Here is a 17,576-nt window from a genome sequence, read left to right as displayed (position 1 = left end):
ATTCTATGCGCACCCAATTTACGATCTGCTTCTCTGAATTTCCTGGTAAAAGCCTAACACTTAAAGATGGTATTTTTTTTGTAACTTGGCTAGTCATGTTGGCAATAGAACAAGCTTTCAAATGATGCCCACCTGACCCAGATTGTGATTTAAAATTGATTTGTTTTTTGGATTGCGTAAACAAAAACAGTAATTGTGTGATGGTGGGGATGCAGGGCTGTGTTCGTAACAACTACAAGTGTGCTTTCTCTCGTTGTTCAACGACACAGCTAGGAGAGCTCAAAAAAGCACCTTAATTGAAGTCATAAAAGTGCATTGGATTAACTTGAACTGAGGGGTGTGTGGCCACGTGGAGACACCAGTTAGACCTCTCACTCAAACCCTTGCAATTTTCTCTTTTGTTGCACCTACCCCAACTTTTCTATTAATATTCTAATCAATGTATCCAGAGTGTTTTCAGATTTCGCTATCAACAAATGCGGCGAAAAGCACAGTAAATGTAAAATACTGAACAGCGCCTTCAGAAAGTATTCACACCCCTTGACTTATTCCACATTTTTTATTGTTACAGCCTGAATTCAAAATAGATTAATGATTTTTTTCTCACCCATCTACGCACAATACCCCATAATGACAGTGAAAATGTTTTTGTAAATGTTTTCACATTTCTCGAAAATTAAATGCAGAAATATCTCATTAACATAAGTATTCACACCCCTCACTCAATACTTTGTAGATGGACATTCTGGGTAAATCTCTAAAAGCTTTCCATACCTGGATTGTGCAACATTTGCCCATTTTTACTATTTTCAAAATTGTTCAAGCTCTGTCAAATTGGTTGTTGATCATTGCTTGACAAACATTTTAGGTCCTGCCGTAGATTTAAGTCAAAACTGTAACTCGGCCACTCGGGAACATTTACTGGCAACTCCAGTGTATATTTGGCCTTCAGATTCAGTGTTTAATAGTCACATGTACAGGGTTTCAGGTGTGATTGCAGGGTGCAGTGGAAATCTTGCAGGACTAAGTGAAGTAAAATAATTACAATTGTAATAAAAACAATGGAACTATAAACATAATAACTAAATGTCCATAGTGGGAGTAGCAGAGGGGGAGGAATGTCCATAGGGACAGTAGCAGGGGGAGCAGGTAGCTGACTAGTGGTGGATATTCAGCAGCCTGATGGTCTGAGGGTAGAAACTATTGGCCAGTCATCAGTTTTTGTCATGATGCCCTTGTACTGTCTCTGTCATTGAAGCGGGGAGGACAGGGCATGGCTTGGCTGGCTGATGATCTTCTTGGCCTTCCTGCGACACCCGGTGTTGCAGGGTAGGGATCCTGTAGGGCATGGTGCGTTCGGCTGCACGTATCACCCTCTGAAGAGCCTTGCGGTCTGCGGCGGTGGAGTTGCCGTACCAGGCTGTGATGCAGGCCGAAAGTATGCTCTCGATGGTGCTCCTGTAGAACACTGTGAGGGCCCTCGGGACAGGCCAACCTCAGGATGCTGAAGAAATTTGTAGATTCGCTGTTGTGCCTTCTTCACTACGGTGTTTGTGTAGTTAGACCATTTCAGCTTCACTGAGATGTGTACGATTTGGAAGTAAATGATTGTTTCCACGGCGGCCCCCATTGATGAGGATGGGGTGTGTCCAGCCTGGTTCCTCCTGAAGTCCACAATCGGCTCCTTTGTTTTGCTCACGTTGAGGGAGAGTTTACCTGGCACCACATCATCAGAGGGCCTACCTCCTCCCTGTAGGCTGTCTCATTGTTGTTGGTAATCAGGCTTACTACTGTCATGTCATCAACCAACTTGATGATAGTTGGAACTGTGTAAGGCCATGCAGTCGTGGGTATACAGGGAATACAGGAGGGGGCTGAGGACGCAACCTTGTGGGCCCCCGTGTTGAGAATCAGTGTCGAGGAGGTAATGTTGCCTACCTTGACCACCTGGGAGCGGCCCGTCAGGAAGTTCAGGACCCAGTTCCATAGGGAGGAGTTCTGAGCTGTGAGCTTTGCAATGAGTTTATAGGGCACTATGGTATTGATGAACAGCATCCTCACACATACATTCCTTTTGTCCAGGTGGGTAAAGCCTAGATCACACCGACAGTGTCATAGCATTTTGGTACACCAGAAGTACATTCATTTCCAAAGGAACGCTGCGTTTGCCTTGCAGCGTTGCAGTTGTAGTGCGTTCTGTGTGGTGCATACGTTGGATTTATCGAACGTATACATCAAACTGTATGCATAGAAGGCTTCACATTGTTTCTTATGCTGGGCATCATTCACAAGTGTTAATATATAATTCACAAGTGATAGACTAATATTGTCACCCATCAGATTATTCTTGATTGAATCTTGTCTTTACATATACTAAATAATATGTGACATTTTGTTTTGATTTAAAATGGACCATTATCATGCACCTGTATCGAAGTAGGGGCAGCGGGAAAAAATACATGTCATCTATGCACTTAAATAGCAAATTGAGGACGCTTTTCCCCATGGTGTATTTTAATGGCAGCCAGCTAGGCTATACTCCTGTTGTAAATATGCTTAATATTAGGAAAGTTGAGAAATAAATATAGTAGACCTAGCCTATAGAAAGCTGATGATATCCTCCTCTATTTAGTAGAGGCCATCACTCTGTTTTCTCCCACAATTGCATAGCCTTTAGAAATGTTGCGCAACATGAGCTCATGGGCTCTCATGAAGTGTTAGATTAGATTTTTTAATACATTCGCATTGATGTCAGAGTGATTAGAGGGACAATAGAGTGCTGAGTACCAGGCAGTTAGCAAGTTTGGTAGGCTACTAATGAACAGCTGCAGCATCAGAGCTTGGAGAAGCCTAATTTCCGGACCGATGCGTATTGGTGAATCGTTACATCCCTAATGGTTATACATATGCTTTTCATATTTCTTCTTTAAGAAACATTTAAATGTAGTCCTATCCATCTAGGTTAATTCCCATCAGAATAAAGGGTTAAGCCATTATCTACTTTGTACCATGCCATGTTAATTTACCTCCGGTTTGTTATTAGGATATGGATGAGGCCCATTTTGGCTACTCCTTCAAGTACCTGAAAAACAAGCCAGTGAAGGAGCTGAACGGAGAACAGTTTTTAAAGATGTGCCAGGCTGAGGAGGAGGGCCTTCTCACCATTGACATCTGCATCGACCTCCTAGGAGTCAAAGGGTAAGGCGAAGGGCATCGACCTCATAGGGGTTAAAGGGTATGGGGAAGACGACCTTTGAGTTAACCCTTGTCTCCTGGAATGGTCAATTGTGCAAAATATTTATTTTGTCTGTTCCGCTGGTTTGTTCAGAACAAAGCTAAAGGCTTCTGCTCTGTTATTTCATAATCATTTTTTTCTCTCTCCCTCCCTTCCTATCTCCCCCCCAGGTTTGCAGGTGACCAGACGTACTTTGATGAGATCAAGCAATTCTATTACAGAGATGAGTTCAGCCATCAGGTGCAGGAGTGGAACAGACAGAGGACCCTGGCCATCGAACGCTCCCTCACACAGTTCCTCTACCCTCAGATGGCCAAGGAACTCAAGAACAAACTCATCGCAGAGGCCAAGGACAACATCATCAAGGTATATACTTGATAGTGTTACAGCACACCTAGCTACATCCAGGACTCAGTATCATGTATTCCATATACTGTTGAATACCTCAGAGTTGGTTTAACTTGATCATTGGAGACTTTTTTTTTTAGACTTTTCATGATATTGTGAATTTCGATTTAGAAGAGCCGATGTTCCAGCACATGTTGTGAATAAACATCCATTTCAAGCTTTAGTGTACATTTTGGTCACAGTGGTGTATTATTCCTCTTCTGGTTCACCTTTGACCCTAGTCGTGTTGCAGGAGGCTGTATAACTGGCTGAAGGTGTAGCGGTGTAGTGTAGGTTTGTATACACTGTGATATTGTGTGTCCGACCAGTCGTGTTGCAGGAGGCTGTATAACTGGCTGAAGGTGGCTCCCTACAGACCAGACCAGCAGGCGGAGGAGGAGGATGATGATCTGATGGATGAGAGTCAAGGAAAAGGGATCAGAGTCCTGGGAGTGGCCTTTGCAGACAGCAGTGTGTGTGTGTGTGTGTGTGTGTGTGTGTGTGTGTGTGTGTGTGTGTGTGTGTGTGTTTGCTTAATAGGGAAGGCAGTGTGTGTGGGCGTGTTTTGTTTGTTTGTGGTGTCCTCCAACTTATTGTATACCATATGTATTAATAATAACTGAAAGTTGTAATTCTGTTACCGTAGAGACACGCCAGTGTTCTGTTCTCTGATCAACGGAGAGGGAGAGGTGGTGGACTTCCTCCGTCTGCCTTACTTCCTGAAGAGGAGGAATGCATGGAGAGAGGACGAGAGGGACAAAAAGGTACCACCTATCCTCTCCTCTGTCCACCTCTCATGCCATCTTATCATTTAGCCATGCATTCATAGGAAACATCACTTCGTCAGTGTAGTTGTATCAAAAGATAGTTCACCGAAAGTAAAGAAATACACGTTTTCTCACTTTGGAAGCATCATGTATTCCAGGAGATATTGCAGTCCACACTGGGTTTGTTTATTCAGCTGCTTTCACCAACCTGTTAACCCTTAGATTTTGTCTCGTTTTATTTTGTTCTACTCAGTCTTTTATTTCATACTTTCATTCATATGATTATTATCACGGAGCGTATTATTCTAGTGTTTTGTCTCCTCAGCTCCAGGACATTGTGAACCTAAAGAAGTTCCTGATCAGTAAGAAACCTCACGTGGTGGCTGTTGCCGGGGAGAATAGGTGAGCCTTCTCCAGCTACTGACCACATTTGAGAAGAAAAACATTTCTCTGTATGTGCAGAGAGCGCTTAAGAGTTGGTTCTCGTTGGTTTATTTTTGGATACCTACGGTAAAGGGCTTTTTTTGGCGTGCGTGTTTGGTGCGTGTGTGTGTAGAGATGCCCACATGATAATGGAGGACATTAAGAGGACAGTGAGTGAGTTGGAGCAGGAGTCTTCTCTACCTGCTGTGGGAGTGGAGCTGGTGGACAACGAACTGGCCGTGCTTTACATGAACAGCACGAAGTCTCAGGTACACACACTCTGTATACGCACACACACACACACACACACACACACACACAGTCCACATGAACTGCAAGAAATCAACAAGTCTGCTTTGACACAGCATGAATGCATAGCTACGTATACGCACACATCTGATGACCCATATCTAACCATACTCATGACTCCTCCCTCCCTCCCTATTCTCTCTCGCTCCAGACTGACTTCAGGGACTACCCTCCGCTGCTGCGCCAGGCCGTGTCCATAGCCAGGAAGATCCAGGATCCCATGGTGGAGTACGCGCAGGTCTGCAGCACAGACGAAGACATCCTCTGCCTCAAACTACACCCTCTTCAGGTGAGACACTGAGTGTGTGATTTGTCCTCAGGACCCATATTCATAAAGCCTCGGAGTGGAAGTGCTGATATAGCAACCTTATATGTTGTTTAATTTAGATCATAATGAATAAGATTATATGGGCACGGGGGACCTAATCCTAGATCTGCTTGAAAATTGTCAAAGGTCATCAGTACTGAGTGGCCTTCGCTTTATGTTGATTTTATGGTACCCTTTCTTTCTCCTCTCTCCCTTCTCTACCCTCTCAGGAGCATGTAGTAAAGGAGGACCTGCTGAATGCTCTGTACTGTGAGTTTATTAACCGGGTCAACGAGGTGGGGGTGGATGTGAACAGGGCCATATCTCACCCCTACACACAGAGCCTGGTCCAGTTCGTCTGTGGCCTCGGACAAAGGAAGGGATCGCACCTGCTCAAGGTCTGTCTTTGTCTCTTTGTCTGTCGCTCTCTGTGTCTGCCTGCCTGCAGGTTTTGAGTCAGAGCCGTGTTCGGTATATCTACTTGCTCCATGTCTGTACACGGTCTGTATTGTGTCTCGCCCTCTCCGAATTGAGTCCTGTGTCATGCTAATGTGAATGTAGTCCTTTGTCCTATGTAAAGGAGCAACATTAGACATTTTTACAGTATTAGTATAACAGCGATGTCTCTCCCCAGATCCTAAAACAGAACAACACTCGTTTGGAGAACAGGACTCAGCTGGTCACCATGTGTCACATGGGCCCCAAGGTCTTCATCAACTGTGCCGGCTTCATCAAGATAGACACCGCCTCGCTTGGAGACAGGTACGTCTCTCTCTGTCTCTGTGTGTGAGAAGGGCAAAAAGTTATATTTGGAGAGTTTTTTTTTCAGCCTAGAATGTTCTTCCCCCACTGCGTATTCCTACGAAAAATATGTATTTTACATTTTTATGTCCAATAATTGAGTTGTTTTGTATTCTCTTGGTATAATGTTGGTTCTAACTCAATCCCTTTCCCCTTCTGCAGTTCGGACTCATACATCGAGGTTCTGGACGGGTCCAGGGTGCACCCGGAGACGTATGAGTGGGCCAGGAAGATGGCGGTGGACGCTCTGGAATACGATGAGTCCGCGGAGGATGCCAACCCGGCCGGTGCGCTAGAGGAAATCCTGGAAAACCCGGAGCGACTCAAAGACCTCGATTTGGATGCCTTTGCTGAGGAGCTGGAGAGACAGGTACGGACAGAAGGGTGTGTTGGGGGGGTTGTGTGTGTGTGTGTTCCTGTCTTATATGTTGTTCTTAAATCCCCTGAGAACCTTATTCTCTCCACATATACCTTTTCAATGACCTCTCACCTGTCCAATCCTTGCTGGGTTACGTTTATAAGTACATCATGCCATGTCCTCTCCCCTGCCCCTGTAGGGTTACAAACATTATATGTACGATATGTTCACCTTGTTATCCATCTTACCTCTGTTCTCTCCTGTATGGTTATGGTAACAAGGGCATCACACTGTATGATATACACTCCCCTACATATTTACTTGGACAGTGAAGTTGAAACGTTTAATTTGGCTCTATACTCCGGCATTTTGGATTTGTGATCAAATGTTTTATTTGAGGCGACAGTACAGAATGTCACTTTTTATTTGAGGGCATACATGTATGTCTGTTCTACCATTTAGAAATGAATGCGATTGATCTATCTAGTCCCCCGCATTTTGAAGGTGTCATAAGTATTTGTTTAATTCACGTATGTTAAAGTAGTCGGAAGTGCAGTCTAAGGCACTGCATCGCAGTGCTTGAGGCGTCACTACAGATCTGGGTTCGATCCCGGGCTGTGTTGCAGCTGGCTGCGACCGGGAAACCCATGAGGCGACACACAATTGGCCCAGGGTCGTTCGGGTTAGGGGAAGGTTTGGCCGGCCGAGATGTCCTTGTCCCATCGCGATCTAGTGACTGCTGTGGCAGGCCGGGCGCATGCACACTGACTCGGTCGCCAGTTGTACGGTGTTTCCTCCGACACATTGGTGCGGCTGGCTTCCAGGTTAAGCGGAATGTGGAATGCGTATTTGGAGGACGCATGGCTCTCGACCTTCGCCTCACCCGAGTTCGTATGGGAGTTGCAGCAATGGGACAAGACTGTAACTAACAATTGGATGTCACGAAATTGGGGTGAAAAAGGGGTAAAAAGTACCAAAAATAATAATAAAAACATAAGTTGTCAAGTTTAGTATTTGGTCCCATATTACTAGCCCGAAGTGACTACATCAAGCTTGTGACTCTACAAACTTGTTGGATGCATTTGCAGTTTGTTTTGGTTGTGTTTCAGATTATGTTGTGCCCAATAGAAATGAATGGTAAATAATGTGCCAAAGGCTAGGTAGGAGAAAACTGAGGATGGATGAACAACATTGTAGTTACTCCACAACACTAACCTAAATGACATAGTGAAAAGAAGGAAGCCTGTATAGAATAGAAATATTCCAAAACATGCATCCTGTTTGCGATAAGTCACTAAAGTAATACTGCTACAAATGTGGCAAAGAAATGAACAAATTCACCTTTCAGCAGGACAATAAGTCATAAGGCCAAATATACACTCAAGTTACTTACCAAGATGACATTCTGAATGGCCTAGTTACAGTTTTGACTTAAATCGTCTTGACAAGACTTGAAAATGGCTGTCTATCCAACAAACATGACATAGTTTGAATAATTTTTTCAAGAATAATGTGCAAATATTGCACAATCCAGGAGTGCAAAGATCTTAGAAACTTCCAGAGATTCTAAGGTCTTAGATCTTAGAAAATCCAGAAAGACTAACATGTATTGACTCAGAGGTGTGAATACTTATAAAAATGAGATATTTCTGTATTTCATTTTCAATAACAAATGTAAAGAAATTCTGAAAACATGTTTTCACTTTGTCATTATGGGATGTTGTGTGTAGATGGATGAGGAAAAATATGTATATAATCCATCTTGAATTCATGTTGTAACGCAACAAAATGTAGGTATACGTCAAGCGGTATGAATACTTTCTGAAGGCACTTTATGAAAAAAAATTGGTGTGTTGACAGACAGTAAACACTGGTTAAATCAAAGAGAAACGGGCTGTCGAACTGAGTGACTCATTTAAATGTATTTTGGTTGTGAGCAAACTTTGTCCAACATGTACGTGGGTATACTGTGGGGTCTGAAATTGACACCCTTGATAAAGATGAGCAATAATAACTGCATAAAATAGATCATTCAAATACTGAGCAATATTGTATGCTCAAAATTTGGAAATGATATTGGTTTATACTAATACATCAATTAGCATTAAGGTTAGCATGTCTTGTGGGTATGGTCTTTGACCCTCTTTCTCACTCATCATTATTCACGATTCATTCAGGATTATGCGTAATCATGGTAGCATCCACATTAATGGGCTCCCGACTGGCGCAGTGGTCTAAGGCACTGCATCTCAGTGCAAGAGGCATCACTACAGTCCCTGGTTTGAATCCAGGCTGTATCACATCCGGCCATGATTGGGAGTCCCATAGGTTGGCGTACAATTGGTCCAGCGTCGTCCAAGTTTGGCCGGGGTAGGTCGTCATTGTAAATAAGAATTTGTTCTTAACTTGACTTGCCTTAGAAGTGTTTAGAACCATATTCGTATTTATAATAAATTTGAGACCAAACTGACACACTACATTATTTACCATTCTTATTTACCAACTTTGATGTAGTCATTTGCGTGCTAGGAATATGGGACCAAATACTAAAACTTTGGACTACTTTATTAATAAGAATCTTTAGGGGTGTCAATATTGTTGACCCCAACCTTCCTGAGAAAAAAAATATACTTAAACAAAATCACTTTCTCTGAGCAATTGCATTAGTATAAAATATAATTTCCCAATTTTTTTGAGCATACAATTTAGTTCTGTATTTTAATCTATCAAGGGTGTCAATTTCATAACCCCCTGTATATTTGTTGTCTTAAAGGGAGAATTGTTACGGGTTTTGGTTTCTCTATCCATTTCGAGGTTGATTAGGTGTGGCACACTGATTGGAGTCACCTCATTAGTCAGGATGTGTTTCACCTGTGCTGACCAAGCTGGTTTTTAAGACCTGCTGGCCCAGTGCATCAGTTGGAAAGGAGACGTTGGAAAAGCTACACCTCACCTTAGCCGAGGTACGATTTACAGCTCCACCACTTTAGTTAACCAAAAGAAGCCTGAGTTTTGTGTCTCCCCTCGTTTATTTTTTCTCCATATTGTTTTGCTCCGTTTTACACCCTATCCGAAGTCTGTGTGTTTATTTCCTTTGGTGTCTTTTCTGAGTCCAATCTAGTGGGTTCTAACCCCCCCCCCCTGTTGCTTTTCTAACTTTAAGTGTATGGGTATTTTTCAGAACCCCGTTTGAAAGCCTTTGTTTGTTTTTTTTGTCTGAGTGTCTTTGTTAGTTCCCTTTTCTGTGAGCGACGACATTTTGAGGTTGTCTTTTGGGAACATATAACTGTCAAAATAAATACATAGGGTAGTGAATGTTATTCTCTTATGTAGGGTTATGGTAATAAGCTCTATATCACTGTATGAGATGCATATGTGGGCTGGGAATTGACAGGGACCACACGATACAATATTGTCACGTAATTTAAGGGCCGATATGTATTGTAGGGTGTCCATTCACTCTGCCCAGAGTGGGTGAAAACACGCTTTGGTGGTGATAATTTCACTTCCTTATGTTATAAAATACATTTTACCAAGACAAATGACTATTCATGTTCTGAATTGTTCAGTGGGGGGTCTCTAACATATCATTAGTATTATATCCAAAAAGTCGGATTTCGTAACCTAATAAATCCGATAATAAGCACAGAGCTCTGTTGACATAGCGATGCAGGTTTCTTGTAACAGCTTCTTTTACATTTTGTGCTGTCTTCAAAGTTGTTTCCACGTGTCGCAAAAAAGCTAAATTAGCATGACACAAGCTGAATTAAATGTAAAAGCTTGCGGTACACTCAGTGCACTGTTGACATTTCATAGAGATACACTTGTTTTTGTGTAAAATCTTTGAAAAAGAACAGTAATTTCGAATTAATATGAAAAGCGTATCCTAAAATATGAAAATACTACGTCATGTCTCAATCGATATTCATCTTACCTCTATATATTTTTTTATGTCCTGCAGATTTGAGAAGAAAGATGACGAGTTCAACGGGAAAGTGAGCCTGTCAGGTAGCCAGAAGCCTTAATTTTTGCACAGAATCCAGCCTAGCTGACGCGATGTAATTTGAATGTTTTTCTACCACTTTTCTCTGGCCTCCATTGATTTAGTCACCCTAATTCTGGACATCCTACAAGGGTAAAAACTCTTACATTTCAAGCAGATTATGATAGAGACATGATGTTTTCTTAGATGATTATCTACACAATTAACCAATTGGTCAAAATATTTGTTTTTGATTGGACACCCTATGTATTATGTATTGCGATTCGATACTGCGATTTTGTGATTCGATGTTCCAAACATATTGCTCACCATATTTCTGCTGCAGAGGGACAAGGGAGCCATGACAAAAGTTTTGATCAGTCATGGAAATAAAAGTACTGAAAACAAATTGAGTTTGGTGCAGGTACAGCCGACTAGCGCAAAAAATAATATTGTGATATTGTCCAAAATAATATTGCGATATATCACCAACAATTATATCCCGATATGTAACTGTAATTATTTTTCCACTCATCACTAATGATATATGTTATTCTCCTCTGTACGGTTATGGTAACAAGCTCTATATCGCTGTTCGACATATATAAACCTTTATTCTCCCTTTCCCTGTAGGGTTACGGTAACAAGGGCATAACGCTGTATGATATCCGTGCTGAGTTGAGCTGTAGGTATAAGGACCTGAGAGTTCCCTACAGAGCTCCTAACACCGAGGAGGTGTTTAACCTGCTCACCAAGGAGACACCTGAGACCTTCTACATAGGTAACACACACACATAAACTCAGCAAAAAAAGGACCCTGTCTTTCAAAGATACTTCGTAAAAATCCAAGTAACTTCACAGATCTTCATTGTAAAGGGTTTTAACACTGTTTCCCATGTTTGTTCAGTGAACCATAAACAATTTATGAACATGCACTAGTGGATCGGTCGTTAAGATACTAACAGCTTACGGTAGGCAATTAAGGTCACAGTTACGAAATCTTAGGACACTAAAGAGGCCTTGCTACTGACTCTGAAAAACACCAAAAGAAAGATGCCCAGGGTCCCTGCTCATCTGCGTGAACGTGCCTTAGGCATGCTGCAAGGAGGCATGAGGACTGCAGATCTGGCCAGGGCAATAAATTGCAATGTCCGTACTATGAGATGCCTAAAACAGCGCTACAGGGAGACAGGACGGACAGCTGATCGTCCTCGCAGTGGCAGACCACGTGTAACAACACCTGCACAGGATCAGTACATCTGAACATCGCACCTGCGGGACAGGTACAGGATAGCAACAACTGCCCGAGTTACACCAGAAACGTACAATCTCTCCATCAGTGCTCAGACTGTCCGCAATAGGCTAAGAGAGGCTGGACTGAGGGCTTGTAAGGCCTGTTGTAAAGCAGGTCCTCACCAGACATCACCGGCAACAGTGTCGCCTATGGGCACAAACCCACCGTCGCTGGACCAGACAGGACCAGCAAAAGTGCTCTTACTGACGAGTCGCGGTTTTGTCTCACCAGGGGTGATGGTCGGATTCGCGTTTATTGTTGAAAGAAGGAGCGTTACACCGAGGCTTGTACTCTGGAGCCGGATTGATTTGGAGGTGGAGGGTCCGTCATGGTCTGGGGCGGTGTGTCACAGCATCATCAGACTGAGCTTGTTGTCATTGCAGGCAATCTCAACGCTGTGCATTACAGGCAAGACATCCTCCTCCCTCATGTGGTACCCTTCCTGCAGGCTCATCCTGACATGACCCTCCAGCATGACAATGCCACCAGCCATACTGCTCGTTCTGTGTGTGATTTCCTGCAAGACAGGAATGTCAGTGTTCTGTCATGGCCAGCGAAGAGCCCAGATCTCAATCCAATTGAGCACATCTGGGACCTGTTGGATCGGAGGGTGAGGGCTAGGGCTATTCCCCACGAGAAATGTCTGGGAACTTGCAGGTGCCTTGGTGGAAGAGCAAGCAAGAACTGGCAAATCTGGTGCAGTCCATGAGGAGGAGATGCACTGCAGTACTTAATGCAGCTGGTGGCCACACCAGATACTGAATGTTACTTTTGATTTTGAACCCCCTCTGTTTAGGGACACATTATTCCATTTCTGTTAGTCACATGTCTGTGGAACTTGTTCAGTTTGTCTGTTGTTGAATCTTATGTTCATACAAATATTTACACATGTTAAGTTCACTGAAAATAAATGCAGTTGACAGTGAGAGGACGTTTCTTTTTTTGCCGAGTTTATATACACACGCCTTTACATTCTATGTAGCTAACACAAATACTGCTCACATACTCACGACCTTGTCTCTCCTTTCCCTCCCCGTTCGTCTCCAGGTAAGCTGATCACAAGTGTAGTGACAGGCATTGCTCACCGGCGCCCACAAGGGGAGAGTTATGACCAGGCCATCAGGAACGACTCTACCGGGCTGTGGCAGTGCCCCTTCTGTCAACAGGACAACTTCCCTGAACTCAGCGAGGTGAGATACCCTCACCCCATGGCTTCTGACCTTAAGCCTCTCGCTCATTTCCCTCATTACCCATTGATGACTTTAAATGGTGGTTTTGGAAATAAAACATATGGACACTTTAGAGGAAACTTCTGTTCTATGTTTTGGTTTGTTCCTCTTCTTATTCTTCTTCCCCTCGCTCCCTGCCCCTTCCCCACATCTTCCTATTGCTTTCTGTCTCTCTTTCTTTTCTTTCTCCTCTTTCTCCTCTATCTGTTTTTCTCTCGCTCGCTCCCTTCCTCCTTCTCTCTCCCTTCCCGTCTCCTCTTCCCCTCTCTCTGCTAGGTGTGGAACCATTTTGACAGTGGATCGTGTCCAGGCCAGGCCATCGGTGTGAGGTCTCGAATGGACAACGGTGTCCAGGGCTTTATCCCCACCAAGTTCCTCAGTGACAAGGTGGTCAAGCATCCTGAGGAGAGGGTCAAGGTGAGACACAGCTGCACAATCACACGCTATCTCTCTCTTTCTCACTCACACACACACCGTCCAGCACTAACACATCTGAATCAAGTAATCATGCAGGTCTTGTAGCTCTCTAGGACTTGGGTTAGGGAAATCTTCTACAGTTGTTTCCAGGAGTTAGTTGAGTTCCTGTACAAGTGTTCACCCGTCTCCCCTCCTCCCTCTCCCAGGTGGGTATGACAGTACACTGTCGCATCATGAAGATTGACATTGAGAAGTTCAACGTGGACCTGACGTGTCGTACGTCTGACCTGATGGATAAGAACAACGAGTGGAAGCTTCCTAAGGACACCTACTACGACTTTGACGCAGAGACAGAAGACACTAAGGCAGAGGAGGAACTCAAGAAGAAACAACAGAGAACCAGTAGGTATACATGACGAGTAAACAATAGTATACAGATAATAAACTGTCAGAGCCAGTTAGGGCTGGCACAATTACCGTATAACAGTGTAATCGACGGTTATGGATGAAGACTGTCATGAAAATGACATAAAACACTTTTTGTGGAAAGAACAGCTGACTGAAGATGGGACGGCCAGGCATCCGTTTCTGGTGTAACATGGACTCTACAGTAAAATGGACATTAAACGTTTTTGCGCCTTGCTGAAACAAGCAAGGTTTTGCAGCAAACAAGTCTTTGGTTGCCTAGGCAATGCCCCCCTCCTTGCAGGACTGGAGAAGAGGAGAAAGTGTTCATTAAAAAAACTAAAACTAAATATTATTATTTTTGGGCTATTTCATTGAAGTTTCCATAACCGTCACAGCCTTAGAGCCAGTTATTGTACTGGGGCCGGCTTAGAACTGAAAATGACTTTCTTTTACATTTATTTGAACTTAACCTTACTCTTCCCTTTCTCACTTTCCTCTCCTTCCTCTGTCTGTCTTTCCTCCCTCTATCCACCCTCTGTCCTGCTCCCTTCTCTCCCTAGCCTATATAAAGCGTGTGATCGCCCATCCATCGTTTCACAACATCAACTTCAAGCAGGCTGAGAAGATGATGGAGTCCATGGACCAGGGAGATGTTGTAATCAGGCCCAGCAGCAAGGGAGAAAACCACCTCACTGTCACATGGAAGGTATGGAGGGGGAAAGGGAGGAGTGCTTTCAATGAGTGTATTGACAGAGGCTTGTAATATATGTAATGTTCATTCATGGACCAACAGGTTGCTTAGTTGATTGATTGTTTTGGGATGCTAATTCTTGTTGTAGGTGGCTGATGGTATCTACCAGCATGTGGATGTGAGAGAGGAGGGCAAGGAGAACGCCTTCAGCCTGGGACACACACTCTGGATCTACACAGAGGTACCTCAGTGGCACACGCGCAAAGTGTGTACGTGCGTGCATTATTCACATGCTTAAAGAGATCTGACCAAATTCACATAGAAAAGTGAGTTATAGGTCTGTCATTGAAAGCAAGTTAGATAAGCGGAAGATCCTTTCTTTGTGCGGTATTTCTATGCTTCCTGTCCATACTTTTAGTTTTTTTGCGTCTTTTTACTTTAGGTTTTGTACATCAGCTTCAAACTGCTGAAAATACGATATTTCTAGTTATTTAAAATATATTTCACATTGGATTATAGTAAGATGATTCTCTACTACACTATACATTGCTTTTTGTCATGTAAATGGTAATTAGGCAAACATTTTAAAAGTTTAGCAACCAGGCAATATAGGGGTAAGGAAGTGAATTCACCATGCATTTTCTGTATTCAGGGTTCACACAGATATCGTTTTAAACTTTGTTTTACTATTGACAGTTACAGCTGATTTCGGGATTGTATATCAGTTTGTTCCCCTCAAATATAAGTCATCTGATTTATTCATTTGAGTTTCTGAGTTGTTTAATATAACTTTTCGCTGCCAGCTCCTGATATCAGGGCATAAAAACTACAATCTGTCTCCTGAATTAGCCTAGTGCCCATGTGCCCCCAGCTGGTGCCAAACTTCATATATACTGCACTTTAAAACTCCGTTGTTAGTTATACAATCATGTAACTTAGAAATTAGCCGGAAAGAAACTAGTCTTGGAACTGTGACAATGGGCAGCCTCTCCCCGCTTGGCACGATGAGATACAGTACCTTCAGAAAGTATTCATACCCTTTGACTTATTCCACATGTTGTTGTGTTACAGCCCGAATTCCAAACGGATTAAATAAAACAAAATCTCACTGATCTACACACAATACTCCATAATGATAAAGTAAAACATGTTTTTTTTTAAGTTGTTGCAAATTTATTGAACTTTGAGAGACCCACACCCCTAAGTCAATACTTTGTAGAAGCACTTTTGGCATCGAGTCATTCTGGGTATGTCTCTCAAAGCTTTCCACACCTGGATTGTGCAACATTTGCCCATTTATTATTTTCAAACATTTTCCAGCTCTGTCAAATTGGTTGTTAATCATTGCTAGACAGCCATTTGCAGGTTTTGCCATAGATTTTCAAAACTGTAAATCGGCCACTCAGGAACATTCAGTCTTCTTGGTAACCAGTATAGATTTGGCCTTGTGTTTTAGGTTATTGTCCTGCTGAAAGGTGAATTAATCTCCCGGTGTCTGGTGGAAGGCAGACTGAACCAGGTTTTCCTCTTGGATCTTGCCTGTGCTTAACTCCTTTCCGTTTCTTTTTTATCCTGAGAAACTCCCCAGTACTTAACGATTACAAGCAAATCCATAACATGATGCAGCCACCGCTATGCTTGAAAATATGGAGTGGTACTCTGTGGATTTTCCCCAAACATAACACTTTGTAGTCAGGACAAAATGTGAATTGCGTTGCCACATTTTTTTCAGTATTTCTTTAGTGCCTTGTTGCAAACAGGATGCATGTTTTGGAGTACTTTTATTCTGTACAGGCTTCTTCCTTTTCACTCTGTCAATTAGGTTAGTATTGTAGAGTAACTACAATGTTGTTGATCCATCCTCAGTTTTCTCCTATCAATTGCACAAAATGAATGCATTCAACCAAAATGAATGCATTCAGAGGCCTCCCGAGTGGCACGGCGGTCTAGCGCACTGCATCACTACAGACCCGGGTTCGATCCCAGGCTCTGTCACACCCGGCCATGATCGGGAGTCCCATAGGGCTTCGCACAATTGGCCCAGCATCGTCGGGGGGGGGGCTTAACTTGGCTCATCGCACTCTCGTGGCGGGCCGGGCGCCTGCAGGCTGACTCCGGTCATCAGTTGAATTGTGTTTCCTCTGACACATTGGTGCGGCTGGGTGCGGGGTTAAGCAGGCGGGTGTTAAGAAGCACAGTTTGGCGGGTTATGTTTCGGAGGATACATGACTCGATTTTCGCCTCCCGAGCCCATTGGGGAGTTCCAGCAATGAGAAGATTTAAAAAGGGGGTAAAACATTTTTTTTTAAATGAATGCATTCAAACTGAAGAAATGCTCAACCGAAATGAATCAGAGAGGTGCGGGAGGCTGCCTTAATCAATATCCACGTCATCAACGCAAGGGGAGCAGTTGCTGTTGGGGGTTAACTGCCTTGCTCTCTCAAATTTGTTGATAAAATCGGACTTTATTAATATAACGTGTAATCCAGGAATGTTATGACCAGCGAAAACAAGCAAAAATAGCAACTCTACAGATCACAATGGCTAAATTAATTCCAGACACTAGGGGTCCGCGGAGCTCCTCCTCACCACTCTATGGCAGAATGTTTTCTGTATATTTCGCCTTTAAAGGGATAGTTCACCCAAAATGCAAAATTACATATTGGTTTCCTTACCCTGTAAGCAGTCTATGGACAAGGGGACAGCAATCCATAAATGCTTCCACATGCTAACGTTTTAGCATTTGTGGCACAAATCACATTCAAGTCATGGGACCGAGATTAGCATTTTTAGCGCATCATGTTCAAATAAGTGACTTTGCTGAGCTTCACAGTAAATTTTAGGCCATACAAAGTTGATTTACTGTTTAACGGATTATATATTTTTTTATGCAAGGCAAGCGAGCAAAAAAAATGTATGTATGAAAAAAGTCTAAGCAATTTAGACATTTTGGAAACTACTAAACAAC

The 17,576-nt window shown here is 43.1% G+C and overlaps 1 protein-coding gene across 2 annotated transcripts in view; it reads left to right on the top strand.

The window, feature by feature from the left end:
* The window catches only part of LOC106602907 (SPT6 homolog, histone chaperone and transcription elongation factor), a 70,151-nt gene that overhangs the window by 21,095 nt on the left and 31,480 nt on the right, over nt 1-17,576 (top strand). For both annotated transcript variants that reach the window (XM_045716870.1, XM_045716869.1), the window contains exons 16-31: nt 3,044-3,198; nt 3,406-3,601; nt 3,952-4,092; nt 4,267-4,386; nt 4,715-4,791; nt 4,946-5,081; nt 5,273-5,410; nt 5,659-5,826; nt 6,063-6,190; nt 6,392-6,599; nt 11,203-11,350; nt 12,911-13,053; nt 13,369-13,509; nt 13,716-13,911; nt 14,478-14,623; nt 14,757-14,849. In XM_045716870.1, coding sequence (XP_045572826.1) covers nt 3,044-3,198; nt 3,406-3,601; nt 3,952-4,092; nt 4,267-4,386; nt 4,715-4,791; nt 4,946-5,081; nt 5,273-5,410; nt 5,659-5,826; nt 6,063-6,190; nt 6,392-6,599; nt 11,203-11,350; nt 12,911-13,053; nt 13,369-13,509; nt 13,716-13,911; nt 14,478-14,623; nt 14,757-14,849 — 2,334 coding nt within the window. The remainder of the gene's footprint in view (nt 1-3,043; nt 3,199-3,405; nt 3,602-3,951; nt 4,093-4,266; nt 4,387-4,714; nt 4,792-4,945; nt 5,082-5,272; nt 5,411-5,658; nt 5,827-6,062; nt 6,191-6,391; nt 6,600-11,202; nt 11,351-12,910; nt 13,054-13,368; nt 13,510-13,715; nt 13,912-14,477; nt 14,624-14,756; nt 14,850-17,576) is intronic.

The sequence above is a fragment of the Salmo salar genome, chromosome ssa04, assembly GCF_905237065.1.
Source record: "Salmo salar chromosome ssa04, Ssal_v3.1, whole genome shotgun sequence".
Lineage (NCBI taxonomy): Eukaryota > Metazoa > Chordata > Actinopteri > Salmoniformes > Salmonidae > Salmo > Salmo salar.
The sequence above is the reverse complement of the archived record's forward strand: the minus strand, read 5'-3'. Positions and strand labels throughout refer to the sequence as shown.